Source organism: Anastrepha ludens, chromosome 4 (genome assembly GCF_028408465.1).
Source record: "Anastrepha ludens isolate Willacy chromosome 4, idAnaLude1.1, whole genome shotgun sequence".
NCBI classification, from domain to species: Eukaryota; Metazoa; Arthropoda; class Insecta; order Diptera; family Tephritidae; genus Anastrepha; species Anastrepha ludens.
The window spans coordinates 2,466,364-2,486,457 of NC_071500.1; the positions used below are offsets into that span (position 1 = coordinate 2,466,364).

The following is a 20,094-nucleotide window of genomic DNA, read 5'->3' on the forward strand; positions in this document are numbered from 1 at the left end:
ACTCTCAGTATTGTCAAATGTGACTAATTTTATGCTCGCGTCAGCGCGCACTTTCATTTGCCATCTTTCATCTGTTCGCTTCCTCATGCCGGGTATATCGAAGAGAGGGTGTGGAAGAAGTTTTGAATGGGAGTGGTTGCTACTGCGCCTTTGTCAACGTGCGGAACACATTCCTTACCTGCACCTGCAAATAGCAAACCCAAATGCACAAATGGTATGGAACATTGGATGACACGCGTGATTATCTGGGGAGTTTCGTCAATTGGCGTCTGCATGCGAATTACGTTTCTACTTCTGTCTGTATGTATTTGGGTATTGTATTTCTATGCCACACAAGCTGAAAATAATTGGAAGTATTGCATAAAGTGAATACAAACGTAAACAATAAAGTTTATTTTCAACATTTTTTTTTATTCTAACGCATTTTACGCTATTAGTTGCTAATCGGTTTACTTTATGACATTTTTGATTTTGCTATTTTACTTTTGTGCTTGTATTTATAAAATAATATATGTATATGTAGAGATTTTAAGGAGCGCACAAAGCTCATTTTTTTGTTACTTGCATTTGTATTTGCATTTATACACAAATATTAGCACTAAAATGTAAGTAATTAATTTTTTTACGGTGTGCGAGTGTTTTGAATTATTTAAGACTCAACTAAGTCCTTAGAGCAGCCGCTGTAGCCCAATTCCTCTGGTCGAAAGTAGGAGTTTTGCATGCTGTAGAGTCGATCGATGGGATTGACCATTGGCGATTGTGTGAGCGGCCCCATCAACTGTTGAAATGTGGAGTAGCTCAATCCGAGTACTGTACTCAGAAAAGGCTCATTTGTCTTGTTGCAGTTTTCTGGAATATACGGACGAATTTGAGAAAAACTAAGGCTTTTCGAGACGTTAAAATTATATTGGTATACACATTTTTTAGACATATAGTTTTTAGCACTTAAATCCTATCACTCTTCTCCATACCAGTGTATTTATCTAACATCGAAAAGGGTTTTGAAAAGAATGATCAGAATTTGATGTAAAGAAATGGATTGCTAAACAAATGTTGCAAAGTGGAAGGCAATTTTTTCTCAGAATACACGTTCATTGTTTAGAAGATGGGCTAAAAAGTCCAGGGCCTAACATATAGATGGCACTAGTTTTATTGCATTCACTCCTTTTTCAGTTAGTATATATACATAATTGGCGCTTACACCTTTTTTGGGCGTTTGGCCGAGCTCCTCCTTTTATTTGTGGCGTGTGTCTTGATGTTGCTCCAAAAATGGAGGAACCTAAAGTTTTAAGCCGACTCCGGAGCTCCTCCTGCTATTTGTGGCATGTGTCTTAATGTTGTTCCATAAAGGGAGGGACCAAAAGTTTTAAGCCGACTCCGGACGGCAGATGGTTCTTATGAGGACCGTTTTCATAACAGAAATACACTTGTAGGTTTATCGTTGCCTGCCGAGAGGCGACCGCCATTAAAAAAACGTTTTTTTCATTTAGGTACTTCACGGAGACTCAAACCTCTCCGAATTCCGAATAGTAGTCATGCACCAAGGCATTCGGCCACGGCAGCCTTAGTACTAACCTTAAAAAGACAGCTGTTAAAATTTCATTTCTATTTATTAGTTCGTGAGTTATTGTGCTAAGAGTGACGCTACTTTTGTTATTTTCAAAATAATAGATGAAAAATATTTTCGTGTTTTAATTTACACTGCTGCTTGATGAGGAAAAATACCGTTATGGGGATTTCGCCACATTAGGGTTTCTGCCTTCAAACATGGTCGTAGAGACACCGATGATGCACAACGCTGTGGACGTCCAAGTGGGGCGGTGACACCAGAAATGAATGAATGTTCGAAAAGTGAAGTTACGTGAGTTAGCTGCCACCGTGAAGATAGAATGTGTTGCCTGAGCATTTGACTATGAGAGAGCTCTGTTCAAAGTGTCAAAAGTCAATAAAAACAATGGAAAATCTACATGAATTTAACTTCGAATTGCTACCACATCCAGCATGCTCGCCTGTAAGAAATTTCGCTCGAATGAAGAGGTCATCGCTGGAACCGAGACCTGTTTTGAGGCAAAAGATAAATCGTTCTACAAAAGTGGTATGATTGAGTTGTTCTTGATGGAAATTACGTTGATGAATTAAGCTAATTTTGAACAAAAGAAACGTGTTTTCTTCGTTAGGCTAGGGACTTCTCAGCCCATGTATTATACTAGTAAATAATCTGCCCTTAATAGCGGCAGTGATGCTGAAGCCAAAGTTTGCTTTTAGCGGAGAGGTCCTTATAGAATTCTATTCTACCAACCCTACCATCCAACTTCGAATCAGCCGTGAACAGATGTACCAGGGCTTGTTTCAACATATTGCGTCTTTTGAGGGGATGTGTGTAGTTTAAACTAGTGAGCAAGTCTCTTAACTAGGCTTAGTCTCAGCGCTGGCAGCAGCACATTTTTGTCTGAAAGCTTTAATCTGTAAATAAAAATCATTTGGTTCATGAATCTATGCACCCTTAAAACTTTAGAACGAATTGACCGATTTGTTTCATTTCATATTTTATTTATGGTTACAAAGACAAGGTTTGTATGAAAGAAACTTCCCGCCAGATAGCACTGGAGTCGAGTATTTTCTAAAAATCGTATTTATGGTCCCATTTGGCTCATATTTGAAATATTTATTGACAAGGTGATGAGAAACACTTTTCAAAAATACTTAGCCACTAGGTGACGCGAGAGTGGAGTTGTTACTAAGTGTGCACAATGTATTATTCAGGAGCATTGGAAGCACTTAATCGAACGTTAAAAATAATTAGAACCTCTTTGGAGATACGAAGGTACTACTGCCAGTCATTTCAAGATCAACAGCTGCTGATGAAATAAATTCTTACTCGACGTAATGGAATTGTTAAGATATGTTAAAACTCTCAAGTTGGCCACATATATGCGAGTAGCATTACAAATATATCAACCAATTTCGTTGATTCGAGTAAAATGCTGCCGCCATTTCAAATCTAACTAGTCACTCTTTCACCCAACTAACTATTTTCCTTAAACTTAAAGACTTGAAATAAAATATTAAAATTAGACAAAATATTGTCAGCTATAATACAACGCTGACTTATTTTAAGTGGTTTTTGCATCTTTTGCATTTCGTACTTGAACGTAAGTGCTGCAAAGTAGTCGGGTAGCATCGAAGAGGCGCGAGAGCAAACTCTCACCATCTTTGATGTTGTTAGCAACGCACCTTTATTGGTTTCCATGCAATTAAATGACGTATTCTCGTTTTCGTCTTTGATGGAGCGCATTTTTACAACACCATCCGCACAAGAGGACGCACCGCCACCACCTGCCGCACTGCCGACACAAGCGATAAAGGGTGACTCCAGCAGAGATTCACTGTCGCTGTGCGCCTCGTCTTTGATCTTCGCCAAATTGCTGTTGTCCGATTCTTGGGAATCTTGTGAGTCGCTCGCTCCTTTCGGATGCTCCTGTTTTGCCTTCTTCTGAATTTTTTTCACCTTGGCACGCTGATTTTGAAACCAAACCTTTTGAATGAATAAATAAAGCTTTGTTTGTTTTTTGTAACACAAATTTCAGAGTAATTTTAGTTTCTAGCAGGCAAACTCATTTTTTTGGCACGCATATCATTTATATATATATAGTAAATGCTCTAATAATGTAACTAATTGCATCAAAACTTTATTGCACATTCAATTGAATAAATATTTTCTTTTAAATGCGTAGGAAATATTTGCGCAATTAGCTTAATTACCTTAAATCGGCTGATATTTTCTTTTTCTTATCGTATTCGAAAACATATTTTGCGTCCGAAACCTGGTTTTAAACCTTTTTTCTTGCCATCTCTATAGGCATATAATTAAAATGCCCTTAAATGCTGAACCTTAATGTTTTTAACTTAATTGCGCAATTGGTGATAATTGCATAATCGTACGTGTTAAAGTGCGGTGTGCGATTAAGAAAATTACACTGCATGTACAGAATTTCAAAGCCTGGCCTGTTAAGCCTATACATACCTGTACAATTCTTAAACTTAAGCCAGTCTCCTTTGCCAAATTCTCTCTCACTTTGCGGCAGGGTTTTGGCGACAACTCAAAGGATGCTTTGAAGGCTCGCCTTTGCTGAGTATTCAGAATGGTGCGAGGGCGCTTCGGCCCGCGCCGTCCATCCAATTTCGGCGTAAACAAGTCATCGCCATAGAAATCTACACTTAGGAAAGAATAAACGTATAATGTACATAGGTATGCATACATGTGCATGACTGTGTAAAGATTTGCTTATTTATATCCCTGCAAGACAGCTGTAAGTGCCTACATTAGCTGCATTCGATCGAGAAAACACCTAGCGAGAAGTGAATATAACAAACAATTTTCCTTGAATCGCATGTTGCGTATGATTTGGCAACACTGAGTTATTTGCCTTTTGACCATCTGTTATCTAATTCCATTGCTTTTCAAAGTGTTTCTCATGAAAGTAAGCAAAATACAATATAATAAAAAAATATCGCTACTTATACGAGTACTTGGAAACACTGGCTTAAGAAAAGTCACTTGAACATCGCTAAACTGCTATTATTATTATCATCCATTACATAAGTACTTAGCGAACTATTAATTTTTGTTCTAGACTTGAGAAAAAACTGAATAGTTTTTGATATTATATCTCGTTTCTAATTACAAAGACCGGCAGGCCCTTCCAAGTCGGTAAGGTCGAGGGTGAGCACCGAAGCTAAGAACAACATCTGCCGCAAGGCAGAATGTAGCGTCTGAGTACAGGCTAGTGGCGACTATAAACGTGCAAAATTTTGCACGGAAGTGCAACAGCAATGATCTGATCCTGATGAATATCCGGTTCAATTTATTATCCATTCCGTGCGTTTCGTTATTCGTCGTTAGTTTGGCAGCACAGCTTTTTCTAGTACAGTGATCGTAAAACTAGCATAAAATACGCTCAGTGTATTTACTGTGGCCTAAAAAACTGCACAATGTTGTCATCACAAAGTGTCTTGCAGTGAGTGCATATGGGTATTTGCTAAAATTATTGTTTGTTTTGAATTTGAACGACTTACCATATCCTTGCAGCATCTCCACTTCTTTCTCATAATCCAAACGGCAAAATAGTTGACCTTGTTTCACTACATACTGCTCCCCCTTCTTCAGGAGTCCACCGCACACCACGCACGCAAAACACTTCAAATGGAAAACGTTATCAAAGGTTCTCATAACCAGCTCATCAGAGGCGATTCGGTGACCACACCCAAGGCATCGATTGCGTAGAAATTGTCTATCGGAAATTATATATGTATATGTGAACGCATACATTTCAACACGAATTAATAGTACATATGCACTCGTTTTATGCATGTGAAATAAAATAAAAAATTAAATCAACCATAATGCCTTGAAATTTGTGAAACGTAGATGGAAGCTACAATGGCTTCTAGTACATACGTAAACACTTATTGTGCCTTAAAAAGGAGGTTTCATCTTCTACTACTGTTCTAGGTATCTAACTGTGACATGGATATTCTGCGCTCTAACATGAGCACGCTTAATAACTAGTATGGTGCTATGGACGACCCGGTGGTTCAGTCATGCTCCTATACAACATACTAAGAGTAGTTAGAGTCATGAAATTGAATACTCTTTCCCCAAACCCACCTTCGACAGATTCTTCAAGATTACCATCCCGTCAAGGAGAGAAGAGGTGAAATACATTTTTTACAGGGATGACTCCATACTAGAAAATAAAGAGAGCTATGGAGTTTTTTCAGAAAAATTAACACCAAAATTATTTGTCCGACTTCCGGACTATGTAGCGTTTACCAAGCAGAATTTTTAGCCACGAAGAAGGTAACTGTGTACCTTAACACACGCGTCGTAACAAAAACTACGATAAATATTTTCTCGGACAGTCGGGCGGCTATAAAATCAATGGAGGCAGTTATACTAAGATCAAAGATTGCGCAGGAATGCCTGTTAGCTCTAAATGATATTAGCCCCGTCTTCAAAATCAGTCTTATATGGGTTCAGGGACATAGAGTTATTGAAGGAAATTGCAATGCCGATGAGCTAGTCAGAAAAGGAATTATTATGGCAACTTGCAAGTTAAGGATAAAAATAATACTCTCCAGGAGGCTAATAGGTCATGGAGACAAGAAAATACTTGTGTTACAACCAGGCGAATTTCGCTGCAAATAGAATCGAAAAGGTGATGAGAATTGCTCAACCTCTCCAGAGAGAACATCTTGAAGGTCGTGCCTTGTGTCACCGGACATTGGCTGTTAGGGAGCAACTCTTCTAGGCAAGGAATATTTTCGCAGGAATACTGCAGATGTTGTAGAGACGAGGAAGAGGAAGAAACAGTAGAACTCTTCCTCTGTAATTGTCCAGCCTTAGCTAGGGGTAGAGCCAGGTTGTTAGGAAAATATCATTTTGACTCTCTTAGGGAACTGTCCGGTGTTGGGATAGAACCTATCCTATGCTTCATAAAAGAATTTAAATTGTTCCTATGATGAATAAACACTGAGGCTCTTGTGTTACATAGTGGTAGCACAACGGACGACTGCCACAAAAACCTAACCTAACTGTGCCGCAGTCCAGTGCTTGAGCCAGTATTTGTTGTTAGTATGTCGGCATTGGCTATGGCGACAATGAAATCTATTAGAGTTATTAATATAAAATGTGCAAGCCAAAATATTTACATGATATTTTAGTCTAAACCGAGCGTTTTTAAAAAGGGGTGTGTATAATATCAAATACTATTCGCTCCTACTGTTCAAGCTTGTGAAACACGCTTGCTAGACATAACTTACTCCATCCTCACCATCGTATGGTGCAGACGGTTGAAAAAGTGAGCCTCTTGTAATTCAATCTGAAATAATATCTCCAAAAGCCTTAAAAGGGCCCATTGACTGAGTAATTCCTGGTGAACCCTACTTATATGTATCTCTTAGTTTGGGTCTTAGAACTACCCATAGAATGGAATCGTAAATCAAGAACAATAATCATAAATTAAATGGGAGAATCTGCGGATTGAAAAACTAGCTGGGCAGTCCGTTTCGGCCAACAGAGCTATGATTATGGACTCCCTGTGAACTATATCGTGTTATTGGCTAGTTGACTGTCTAGAAGCTGTGATTTGTTCTTATTAAGAGACCTTGAGATCAATCTTGGTAGCAGTCAGGTTAATAGCAAAAACATCCAGAAGAGTATCGTTGTTGAGTTTATAGAACGGCTTCTATTTGTGAGAATCGAAAAGGTGATGAGAAAACACCTTTTCCGTCGAAACTGGAAAATGCGATGATCCACAAGTACAGCATTCGATCCCAGATATACGAAAACAACGAAAGTGTGGGGATGTTCTTCGGAGGAAGGAGGAGGTCCAATATTCCGTATAAAAGACAAAATATGTGCAGTAGACTATGTGAGAATATTGGATATGGTTATGTTCTCCTAAGAGAAGAAATGCCCCTAGGAGGGGAGGTTTACGCAGGACAACGATTCCAAGCATTCATCAAAATTAGCAAAGCAGTTGTGTAAAACAGAAAAAGTGGAGCAGTCTCCCGACTTGAACCTAGTTGAGCATCAGGCATCACTTTCAAAGTCACAAATAGAATATAAATGTGAAGCCAAATTAAAAAGTCTTGGTTCTCAATTTCTTTGGATAATTGCTAATTTAGTAAATTCAATGCCTCGTAGTTGTGAAGAAGTCATAAAACCAGCAGAAGCTGCTCTGAAATACTAAATAAATTCTCCTTTTGTAGGCATTTTTTAAAAACACTGATTTTTCGTAGCAAGACTTTTGTTCCTATTATTTTTTCTTTTTTACGTTCTTAATTTGCATTAATTGTTTGAACTTGGAGTTTTCAGATATAAAAAACAAATTTTCCAAAATTACATCAACATATTTGCTTTGATTATATTTTACAACAGTGTACGTAAATAATAAAATTAAGTTTCGACCTTATCATGGCAAGTTCAGTCCATATTAAAGAGTTTGGGTTCTACGCAAACTGATGTCAGAAAACTACTTCTCCATTTTTGGAATTTTTTGCATCTTTTCGACATACTTCAAGTTATTTAAGTTACTTTATGAGATATGTACACTTTGTAAAATAGTATTTAACGCGTACTAAATTAGCACTGTCTTTTGTTTTTTTACTAATGAAATGATTTTTACTTTAAATGAAAACCCCATTAAAACCCGTTTATTTATATTTAAGCTATTCAAAAAATACTGATGCAATTTTTTCGAGCTAAGTTGTTGTAAAATAATACATTTCTAAATCCCGCGATCTTGGCATCATAAAAGCCGAATAAATTAATGTGCTTTTTTGAAAATATTTAAAAAGTTGGTGATGTCTAAAATGGATTAAGCGGATAGATGGAACTCCCAGGAAATAGGTGAGAATTGACGCGAATCAGTATTTAATATTTTAATTTTTGCAAAGCCAAAAGTAGAAAGTAATTAATTAACATAATTGCCGAAATATATTCGATATTCAATGAAGACCGCGTGAGATACCGTACACAAATATTACGTATACGCCCTGACAACTATTTGGAGTTATTTTTCGTTCTGTTCGATAAAGCCTCACAACTCACCTTATAATTAAAGTTATAAAGAAAGAAAAAATCTTAAAAAAAAATTTTACTAGCGAACATAAAAACATACAAACATTCGTACAAGTACCATACATTTGCATACGAGTACACAGTTGTATATTGGCAGTCGTGAACAAATATTTACCTTTCGTAGTCAATGCGACAATACAGTTTGCCATCACGCGCATAGCAGGAGTGTACTAAATGTAGCGCGCAAGTGGCGCACTTGAGGCATCCCTCGTGGAATGAAGTGTCCACGACACGCATTATATAACGATCACAAATTGGCTGACAACAATAGGCACACTGCATCGCGTCCGGTGCCGAGGCAGTGCGGCAAGTCAAGGCTGACGACAGTGGCAAATGCAATGACAAAGATAACGGCAATGCCACTGGAAGCTCGAGTGGCGTGGCGGCGGACAGGGAGTCGCATTTGGTGGCAGTCGTTGTGGCATGTCGCAGCGATGCCGTTGGGGGTGTGTGACAAGGGGAACAGCCTTCGGTTGGAAATTGGGTGTGCATGTGCGTACCGAAATGCAATTGCAAATGTTGTTGCTGTTGTTTTTGTTGTAGCGAAGCGCCATTGTCCATATGGGACTGCATAGAGAGAAACATGCTGTTGTTGGTGTTGGCATTGCTGCCATTGTTGCCATTCAAGCAACTAGTAAGGTTACTATTACCGTTGTGGTCAATACAATTGTTGTTGCTGTTGTTATTTGCGGTATATATGGCAGCCATGGTGCAGGCGTTATTGCAGTTGGCGTTGCCACCATCACAGCCGCCAGTAACATTCAAGTTGAAATCAACCAACGTTGTTCTATCGCTGCAAAACATAGATGGGACCAAGGGCGTGGGGGAACAATCGGATGGTGGTCGCCCGGGACCCGGTCCAGTTACTGGTGCATTCAGTTCCATTTGTTGATGCTGCTGTTGCTGCTGATGCCTTTGACCAGCATTGGCGTTGCTCACTTTGCTATTGACGTTGTTGTAGCATTTGTTATCATTCGTGGCATTGCTATTATTTTTGTGGCTATTGCAATTTCCTATGACATTTGTATAAAATGTCGTTGACGCTGTTGCTGACGCTGATGCGGTTGGTGTTGTCGGATTTCCGTTCATTTCACCGCAGGCCACTCCGTTGCTCCCACACAACACCTCTCTGGATGGTACCGAACCGGTTATTGCCGTCGTTGTAGCCATTGCTGAAGCCCCGGCTCCTTCCATGCGACACGCTCCACCTCCTGCTGCCAAAACTGACGCGGCCACCATTGATGCTGTTGTTAATGTTGGTATTGGCTTGGTCGCCTCATTCGAGTTGCCAGCACCATTGTCGCTTGTTGCCGCGCCGGAAGTTGTTGCTTTCAAAGCCGCTGCCAGTGTTGTTAACATTCTTTGACTTCCGCTCATCATCATGGATGTGGTCTGTTGTTGTTGATGTTGCTGCTGTATTGGCGTATGACACTTGAGGCCCAGTGGTACTACGTAGCCGAGCCCATGCATGTGCGTTAAAGTATTCGTGTATGTTGGCGGGTACGTGTGTGTGTGCGTGTGCATAAGCGATGGATAGAAAAACATTTAAACAATTTTTATTTGAGCCTCGTAAATTCCATTGTAAATGGCAGCCATACTATTTACTCTACAACTCTCGACGGCCAACAATTGAATGACCACAATTACAAAATTCGCATTCGCTTGCGACACCATTGTGCTACAAACCAGTTTTTTGTGGTAATGCAATGGACTTGTTTACAAATTGGGTCTGTACCAGCTGACCAACAAAAACGAGCCAAATTAGTGAGGGGAGTAGGAATTGAACTGGAGTGAATTTGTGGTTTTGTAATTATGAAAATAACTGAAATGCGGATATGTATGCAAACTGTTCACAAATACTGAACTAAATTTTTCAGATGGAAACCGCCACATAGTTTTCGCCTGCCAGATGACACAGCCAGATATTTGTAGTGGTGGGCGTATATTTTATCTCAATTTATGACAAAAATTCGCTTCCATACATTTAAACACTGCAGATTGCTCAATTTCTGCAGCTAGCGGTTTATTTATGACTTTTTATTCTCTTTAAACTTTGTGTGTGTATGTAAACATATTTTCATAATAAACAGTCCTGCCAAGATAATTTGGACTTAGGGAAGTCTGACTCATGAAACGCTGCAAGTAAGTGTTCAGGTGTTTTGACAAAATATGAACGAAAACTTTAGAGTCAGCTTAAAAAAGGAACAAAAGAGTTATTAAACAGTAAAAAATGTTCCTTTGTTAATAAAATTAAGGAATTGAGGAATAATTTTCAATATAATTTGGATGGTGCTAGTATTGTTGGTCTTAAGAGCAGGGAAATCATTGCAGGGCTTCCCATGTCAAGAGAACAAACGACAGAAGTTAGTCAAAATGTGCGCCGTCACATATTTTTTATTTATTTAATTATTTCTTTATTTGTTTCATTTCCTTTATCTTATTTATTGTTTTATGTATGTGATAATCTATCTATATGTATGTAAATATAAGTTCAATTAAAAACTAATTACAAATTTTTCGTTTGCTCAAAGTTGACTTCGTTTATGTTTGTATCATAGCTTGCTTTGCTCTGTTACACAGGCATTACCTCTTTGTTTTTTCATATGAGCCGGAACAAGATATCCGTTACAATATTCTCGGAAATGCTCTCAAGGCAGCAATATCTCCGGGCGCGCAATACACGCGTTTAACAACGGAACTTACAGAAATGTAAAAAATCTACATGTGCCCTTTCTAATGTGGAGGACGTGCCAAAGGAGCTATTGAATATATTTTGTGACTGTAAAAATATACAAGCAGGCTATTCATATGATTTAAGTTAGCGTAAAAATCAGACTCGCTCGAAAATTTAACTGCCCATACATACAGATATAATATTTGGAAAGCAGCGAAATCATTTAATATTATATTAAGCAAAGTAAAGAAACCGTTGAACGCAGAGGAGCAGATTCGAGCGGTTAAACTCAATGTCGGTGGATATGCACAAATTATAGAGAAAAGTCGTTAATTTTGAATGGCGAAAGCTATTTTACACTAAGAGCCATACAAATGCTAGTAAGCGATATATTTGACACAAACGACTTATCTGGAACCTCTACGGTTACCAGATATACATAAATATTAGAAAGAGTTTGAGAAAAAGGCCATACTTAAAATTTTGTGTCTAATAACGGAATTTGGAGTCCAACTTCAAGCCAAGTGAACTGGGAATCAATAAGACCATCTTTCAAAATGAGTTTATTAGCAAAAATTTTGACATCATTTATTCGTAAATATTATTTTAATGAAGATTACGCATTTTGGCCACACAAATCATCCTCGAATTATGCAAGAGCAACGTTGTGTTATTTTATTTATTTATTGGCATATTTAGTCTATCGAGCAATAATTTCTTACAGACTAATTAAAAGTTATACTTAAATTAGGGCATCGTATTCAGAATATCAGTAAAACATTGTTTTATGTAGGCAAAGGAAAATCATATCACATCAATCGATAGATGTTGAGATTTGTTTAATCTCGCAAATAGTCCTTTTAATGGGTGCATTACGTACATAATTCGTTCTAGCTTTATCTGCATAGAAGAACAACGAAGCCCGAAATTTATTCTTTCTAGAAGTGATTAACACTCATAAACTCCTTGAAAAATAATGAAAAATAAAAGTTAAAGATAATATTGACCTTCTTTTGAGCAGCGCTAAGCGTGCAATATACGAAGGATTAGGATCCGAGAAACCCAATGAACGTAAGGTGAAATTTTAGAAACACCTCCTGCACGTACTCTATCCTACCAATGTGGAACTGGTGGAAAGGACGCCAGATTATTCCAGCATACTCCAGATTTGAGCGAACAAAGGAGATATAAAGCAATTTTATGGTGAACGGATCAGTAAATTCAGTGCTATTGTGCCACACAAAACCAAGCTAGCGCATCCTTTGAAACGACAAAATTAATATGACTGATGAATGAAAATTTAATATCAAAGATAACGCCAAGATCCTTAAATTCATGAGGGATTATAAGATTCCTTCAGAGAAGCTTGATTGTTTTTTTTTTAAATGCATGACTTTGAAAAAGAAACAAGGACGCATTTGGATGGGTAGTTTTCCAAGCATCTTCCATATGGAGGCGCAGAGATCCGCCTAGACAGAAACCTCCGGAATGGGCGGATTGCGATTCTGAGCGACAGTAAGGCGATACTTAAGGGATTGTCATTCTGTGAGGCTAAGTTCTCATTGGTCCTTGAGTGTATCTTTTTAAAATGCTAAATATATTTCCCCTGCGACACTTTTACCATTGCAAAGTTCTGAAAATTTGTTCGCTCATATTTTGCAGTTCCGAGTTTCTGCACTACCCTTTTCCGCCATTTCTATGCCATAATATCTTGCAAATTTTTCAATAAACTTCCTTCAATTCCTTCCTTTTCAATAAACTTGTTAGAATATTCTCCGTTCTCCCGAAAGAAATGAATGCATGGCTTTTCGGCTTCAAACATGTTGGTATTGAAGTAATGTTGCGGCCGACACATAATTTATTTTTTCATTCAAACCCATTCCAAGAGCATTTAACATCCAGTAATATATATTTAAGAATATGGATGGATGGATGGATGGATGGATACTTTATGAGGCTTGCACTTCGACCTGATCATCTTTTGTGCTCTCTACAAATCACAGTACCTCCCCCAGACCCAGTTCCCTTGCTAAACTCAGGATAGAGCTGGGTTGGTTTGAGCGTATGTGCCTTCTTCCGTCTCCTCTGTGAATGCCCAGCCCTATGGAAGGGAAAAATGTCAACCCTGGGCAAACCGCTTTTCGAGAGTGTCGAATGGTAAGGTAGAAATATATTTGTCTACATGTTTACAATGTTTGATCGGAGTTTGTCCGTCCTATTGAAGTATTAACATTGTCTGTCACCTGTTTCATTTTCATACGGAAATTTGCCATTCTTTTGTAGGGCCGCTTAATAAGATTAAACGACTTCTGATAGACTTCCAAATCACATATGCCAATATTTAGCTCACGCCCCTTATGGGAATTTTGCTGTATATGAAGGTCTTTAGCGGAAGGTTAACTAAAATTAAGTATGGTAGATATATTGACATATTGCTTATCCGTGACGCTGCTTGAGACAACTGGATTTGCACTTGTTTTTATTCTTATATTCTGCTGAAATAGAAGGCATTAGGCCAAATAGAGCTACCCCCTTTTGTATTTATAAGCATTTAAATAGTCACAAATGCTTGGCATATGGTTTTCGGAAGCCACCAGCTTACCCTTCCATCCGCTGTCTGGTTAGGCTGTTTTGTTTTTGCATTGTGATTATAATTAAATTATAAAAGAATTTAAGTCACTCAGTCAAATATGAAGGCAAACGCCCTTTCAGTTTTGCTAAACGTCGGTCGGATATACTGAATTTGTACGAAAATAGTCAACAAAAGGAAATAAATGAATCTAAATGTGTGTGTGTGTATGTTAATGTATGTAGATTCAATGACTCGCGGGAGGGTAGAAAGATATTTAAAGGTGAAGGCTGAGCAGCTACAAAGTCCTTCATCCCCAATTTTGGGAATGGCAAGGGCATGGCAGTCGGCGGATTGTAACTATGCAACTTCAAATGCCTGCACTCATACACGTACACATGTGTGTGCAGCTTCAAAAGGTCAAACGAGCATAAGCAGTAAGGTGCCGTCGCTATGGTTGTTGTTACTCAGAGGCGAGCTGTTGCTTTAATCCGATTTTGCCGAAAACAAAAACAAAAAACAAATATTTCATTGCACTTTTTGACTTTTTGATTCTTTGAAGAAAATAAACTAAAAATCGTCGATTTCAATGCAAAGAAATTATTCCGACCTTTGATGCTTCTGCGTTACACTAACCTGGAGAATATTTGAAATTAAATCAACTTCCTAGAAACGACATCCGATTCACTACAGGGAATATAATTTACCTATCAACTCAGGATTAGAAAGAGTTCGTCAATTAGGAGTACATAATTCTTAAAAACTGGGAATCGCATAGTTTTCAAATAAAACGCTGAAAGTAATGATTCAAATCTGCGTGCCAGTTAACAGATTGTCTCGCTGCTTTTTTTCGATTTGATTGGTTTTGGTAGCAGATGAAAGATGGGAGAAATGGGGGTCACCGGTCTAAATGAGTGTTCTTTTTATATACATATATATCGATGGCCTTTTCGGTATAGTGGCATTTGAAAAAGTCATAGAGAAAGGTTGTGGAAATTATTTTAATTACCCAGCAATAATTGAAAAAAAAAATTTGTAAAAGTTTAGGTTTTATTTCTATTTTAAAGAATATATTTATTAAAAAATCGATATATCAAAAATATTCGTTTCTAGTTTTAGGAACTTAGTAGTTGGATTGGAAAAAAATAAATGCCAAAAGATTAGGAACTTTTCTATACCTAGTAGGCTGCTAGGACCACACTTCGGTGAATTGACCAAAATTTGTAGGCAGACTGGCTAATTCAATTCAGATTAGTTTGTCTCTTTGCCTACAACAATTTTAACTATTTCTTCTACCATATTACTTAAGACACTCGTTGAAATTTTGCACGCTGCCCTAATTTATTGTAATATTAACCATTTGCTTTTACAATTCTCTTGTTTTCTCAATTTATTTTAAGTAATAATTCATTTAATTTTATGAAAAAATGTCTTAATTTTCGAACCATGAAATGCACTTATTTACTCTTCCTAAATCTATTTTGTTACGAATTTTGTTTTCTGCCTTTGAACAGACAATCGCTGAAATGGAAAATCGCTTTACAGCTTGTGCTTTGGACTAAAAGTAGCAGACAATTAATGGGTACTTTAAGACGTTAAAGCATAATCGAGTTAATAGGTTGCTAAATTGGACCTCTCACTATTCAACAATAAAATAATTACTTTATTCTCATTGTCAGATCAGCAATATTCCTACCTGTAATCACATTCCACAAAAAGCTATACAAATATTTAAAAAGTGAGCAGAATTCTATTTTGTTCTTACTTTTTAATAAGCTTATATCGCTTGAATATTTGCACACCACTGTTATTTAATATCATTTCCATTTTAGTTTACATTTCCAGTTAATTTTCTTTTATATTAATTAAACATCTCAGCTGAATACTCAATTGGCCGACGGGGCTGTAAGTTGATGATGCCCGTCGGGTTGTTGTAATTATTAAGACATCGCCAACCACACATTCACACACGTATGGATCTGGTTGTACTGCGTCTTCTAGTACAAAAAAAAAATACTCACACGTGGCAATTTGTATTGGATGCTGCTCGTCAATCATTTTTGATTTTTATTAATAAAATCATTTTTTTTGCATTTGGTTATAGTCTCTTTCACATTCACTTGCTGGTAATAATTAAAACGTCGCGTGATGATAACAAATAAAATTATACGTTTAAGTTTGCATACAGATACGGATTCTTTAAAATTGACTAGTTTTCGAAAATTTCAACAACTTGTTCCTATGAAAGTGCGACTCGTATTTCTGTTGACTAACAATGCGCTACGGATATGCTTGAATGACTACGCGCCTCTGTCATTGTTGAAATCTGAAAAAATGCTCTTGTGTTGGCTACCAGCCTGTAGTCTGTTTGTTATTGCTAGAGGGATATTTTCTCCAAGCCGAATGGAGGGGCAAGTCGCTATTACTTGTGTGCTTTTGCTAAGCATGCAGTTCTACATGTACAAGCATTAGTAAGTATGCAAACGTGTGTGCGTGTGCACGTTTCCAAGAGAGCGCCGCCACTACCAAACAAAGCGAACAAACGCCATATTTCGACCCATGTTTAATACTCGCACGCTGTTCAGTCATCAAAGCGTCCAATGCGCAGCCCAGCATCCAGCATCCAACATCCATTCGAAGCGCCATGTTTCCAGTACATTGCAAGTACACATTTGAGACACTGTCGAAATTTCCCTCAGACATGCAATGCTCCAAGCGGAGTACGCGCATGCGTTGGACAATGGCAATGCTAGAAAATGGGAGCTCTGCTTTGTCATGTGTCGCGTTATTGCATTGTGTCCTTTCTGCAGCAACAAAAATAACAAATAGCCATGAAATAAGGGAGCATAAAGCATGTCGTTGACTAGATTGAAAAAACGTCCTAAACGTTGTTATTGGTTTGCCTTAATACACCCCCGAGCAACCGATAACTTAGTTGTCTATGTCATTGTTTTTTCTTTTGTTTTTTGGGTTTTGGTTTTCTTGTTTTCACATTTATATTGTGCAATCTCGCAATTTTTACATCGAAAGACACAACACAAAGAAGATGGAAACGATAAAAATACGCCCACTTATAAGCTTCTTATAATACTATTCCATATTCAAAGATACTGAAGTCAAAAGAAAAAGTGTAAACTTTGCTGTCTTCTGCACTGAATGAGGAGGCTGTGTTAGGAGGAAAGCACCGATTTAAGAATCTGCGAAGAAAGGAAATACCGAAAATATTCATATTATTTTTGTTGTAAACATTCATCACTGGGCTAATAGTAACGTATCCTGTGTACATATAAATATCTGAGAAGTGTGCAAAACAAAATGCTGCAACGGCGAAAACAAATACTTGCCAACCTTCTCCGTTCCGATTGTAAAATATATTTGTATGTATGCATGTAAGGGGTTTGGCGCCCGTCGTTTTACTCTCGGATAATTCATTGCCTTATTAAGAGTGCACGTTATTATTGTTTTTGTTAACAGCTGATGGAATTGTTAATGAATTAAAACATCGTCTACGTCTACTCGTTGCAAAACACTTTCTGCCGTTTTTGACTGTTGGGCTGCCTAAACGATGGACCTCAGCCTCAGCATGACCCACGCCCACACCCACGTCTCAGCCTCAGTCTCGGCTGTGGTATAGTCTTTTAGTTCTTTCCGTTGAGCTGTTAAAGTTGATCAGATGCCGATGCATGAAGTTGTTGTGCCCATTTTCACCTTATTTCATATTTTATTTGTATGTATGTGTGTTATGAGGTTATGAGTATACGAGTGTGTACATCATTTGTTCTCTTCCGGACGAGTTGAAGCGTTTCCACTTGTTCCTTCACCGACCACGTGCCACTGACTGGTTGGCTACCAGCGGCGACCCTACTATTCGCCCACTGCGTCCCGCTGAGACCCATCACGAGCGTCTAACGCCAGTCTGGTAGCATTTTGTGTAAAATTCCTTGCGTGTTTCTTCGCGGCGTTCCTAATGGAGAAGGCGGGGCATTGAGAGAGGAAGTTTATACCAGGCGATGAAGATGCAATAGGTGTGCTGCTTGTATATGTACACACACACACACACACACACACACACACTTTGATATAGTAAGTAGTGCACACATAATATTATGCTCTCGAATTTCTGCTTGAATTAAGTACAAAAACTTGTACTCTAACAGATTTTAGGCGTATATTTATGTATGTATGACTATTTAGATATGTGTATACGAGAAAATGTATATTTACATATATACATACGTATGTACGTATATACGTAAGACAATTGAAGTGATAATTGAGTGAAAGTCTCGAAATCACACTTACTCATTGAGATTGTTTCGCATTTCATTTGTTTTAATATTTATTTATGCATTTTGGAATGCTATTGATACATTTCGTTTCATTTACGCGACATATCAATATGTGAATGAGTGGTTTATACATATAAGCACACTTAAAACCTTGACCAAAAAGTTCCCGGAACAACCGCGAGGAGATGTTCTAAGTCAACTGATTCGAGTTCTGTTTTGTTTTTATTATTTTTGTACTTGCTTCTGTGATTAGTATTCTAATCAACATTTCATCGGCATTGCTGTGTATTTGTAAAAGTTACGTCATCTTGGGTCTACCTATGCGCGTGTTTACGGGTTTTTACAGGTTTACAAATGGATCTGAATTAGCAGCAACTTAGTGGCAGTAACTGCAAATTAACCATCAGAGTGCTGACAGAGAACTTGAACATTGCTTATGGATCCGTTCAATACATTGTCCAATAGTTAATTTTTTGGGCTTCCGACGTGTTGCCGCAAAGTTGCTTCTAAAGGACCTTGCAATTTTCTGAATATATTCGGAAGCTTTTTGATTAAGGCGGTATAACTGACGCCTACACACTTTACTCTGTGTTTAGCTGAGCTTCTCATAAGTGGTAGGACCCGTTTTTATGAGGAGATTTTTACCGTTATCTTGGTTTATGCACGTACAATAATTTGGCAGTGAATTTTGAAACAATTCTAATGTGCAAAAATTTACGGAACATTTTTTTCTTCTAAGAAAGGAGTTTTTAAAGTTTTACATCAGTGAATATAAGAGCTATTAAGGATCTTGGTTACATGGTGGTCATTAATTTGGTATACCATTGCAAATATGAAACTCCAAAATTCCATTGCATGCGCTTGCAATTACCAAAGCATATAAACACAAAGAAAATGCATCACGAAAAAAGAGAAAAAATCTCTAGAAAAAAGTTAGTTAAATTAAAAAAAAATAATTTTTTTATGGACTAAATGCTCTTTGGAACTTCTTTTTTGTGACAAGTTTTACAAACTCATCAATAGCCGCTCATGGCTAGCGACAAATACTTATATGGGGGTATTCTAGTCTAGGGGCCCGAATTTCGAGCATTTTTTGACGATGAATAAAAAAAAAGCTATTGATATTTTTACGATACATTTTTTTATCATTTATTTATTCATATATTAGGAGCACACAAAATAAATTTGAAAAAAAAAAAAAATGAATTTTCATGGAGTTATGCGTCCTTGAAGTGGAAGGGGGGGAAAAAAGGCAGTGTCCCCGTCGTCACGATTTCTACCCTTGTGGTCATATGAAAAAAAAAATACAAATTCTTAATTAATATGAATGTCATTATCGTATGAACCAGAAAAAACGGGAAAAAAAATTTTCCATAAAATGGCCGCTTCTCAAAAAATTGAGGTCGATTTTTCTCTTTTTTTTAAGCTTTCTCGAATTGTTTACACATATTAAAAAATTGAAATTTCCAGTTTTTCGAGCTTCATAGAGATATATTTAAGGAATATTCATGACAAATTTCAAGCCAATCGGTTGATTAGAACTTGAGATATCGTGCCGACCGTATCGAAAGAAGTAGTTTCGAGAAAAACACGTTTAAAGTTCGCCGACCGCTCAAACCAGTCCAGCTGTCGCGTCACTAAAATAGTTGTAGCTTCGAAAATAATTCGAATTTTGAAAAATCCTTTTAGGGAGATATTTTTGAATAGTTAAACTATCAAATTTTGAAAAAAAAAATTTTTCGATTTTTTCAAATTTCTAGACTAGAATACCCCCTTATGGCATGAATTTGTGATATTCTGTAAATGCTCAAGGTCTTGTGCACATTTCGTGCTACATTGTACTGGGGCTGACAGTTTTGAAAACATTTTATGCGAATTGGGTATTTTATTTGCTGATAATTTACGAAAAGTTTTGCAA

The 20,094-nt window shown here is 37.5% G+C and overlaps 1 protein-coding gene across 1 annotated transcript; it reads right to left on the bottom strand.

Moving 5' to 3' along the window:
• Positions 1 to 414: 414 nt before the first annotated feature.
• On the bottom strand, positions 415 to 15,945 carry LOC128860500 (uncharacterized). Its single transcript, XM_054098074.1, has 7 exons — positions 15,909 to 15,945; positions 8,760 to 10,092; positions 5,077 to 5,291; positions 4,025 to 4,212; positions 3,209 to 3,535; position 2,502; positions 415 to 849 (listed from the first exon to the last, which is right to left on the bottom strand). The coding sequence occupies exons 1-7, from the start codon at positions 15,943 to 15,945 to the stop codon at positions 650 to 652; spliced, it is 2,301 nt and encodes a 766-aa protein (XP_053954049.1). The 3' UTR covers positions 415 to 649.
• Between the last annotated feature and the right edge of the window lie 4,149 nt (positions 15,946 to 20,094).

Excerpts from the sequence above, each read along its gene's own strand:
- LOC128860500 (XM_054098074.1), bottom strand. The coding sequence starts at position 15,945 with ATGATTGACGAGCAGCATCCAATACAAATTGCCACGT. Across the intron at positions 5,292-8,759 it reads TGTCGCATTGACTACGAAAG|ACAATTTCTACGCAATCGAT; the intron begins GTAAATATTTGT and ends AATTTCCGATAG. Across the intron at positions 4,213-5,076 it reads GGAGATGCTGCAAGGATATG|ATTTCTATGGCGATGACTTG; the intron begins GTAAGTCGTTCA and ends TCCTAAGTGTAG.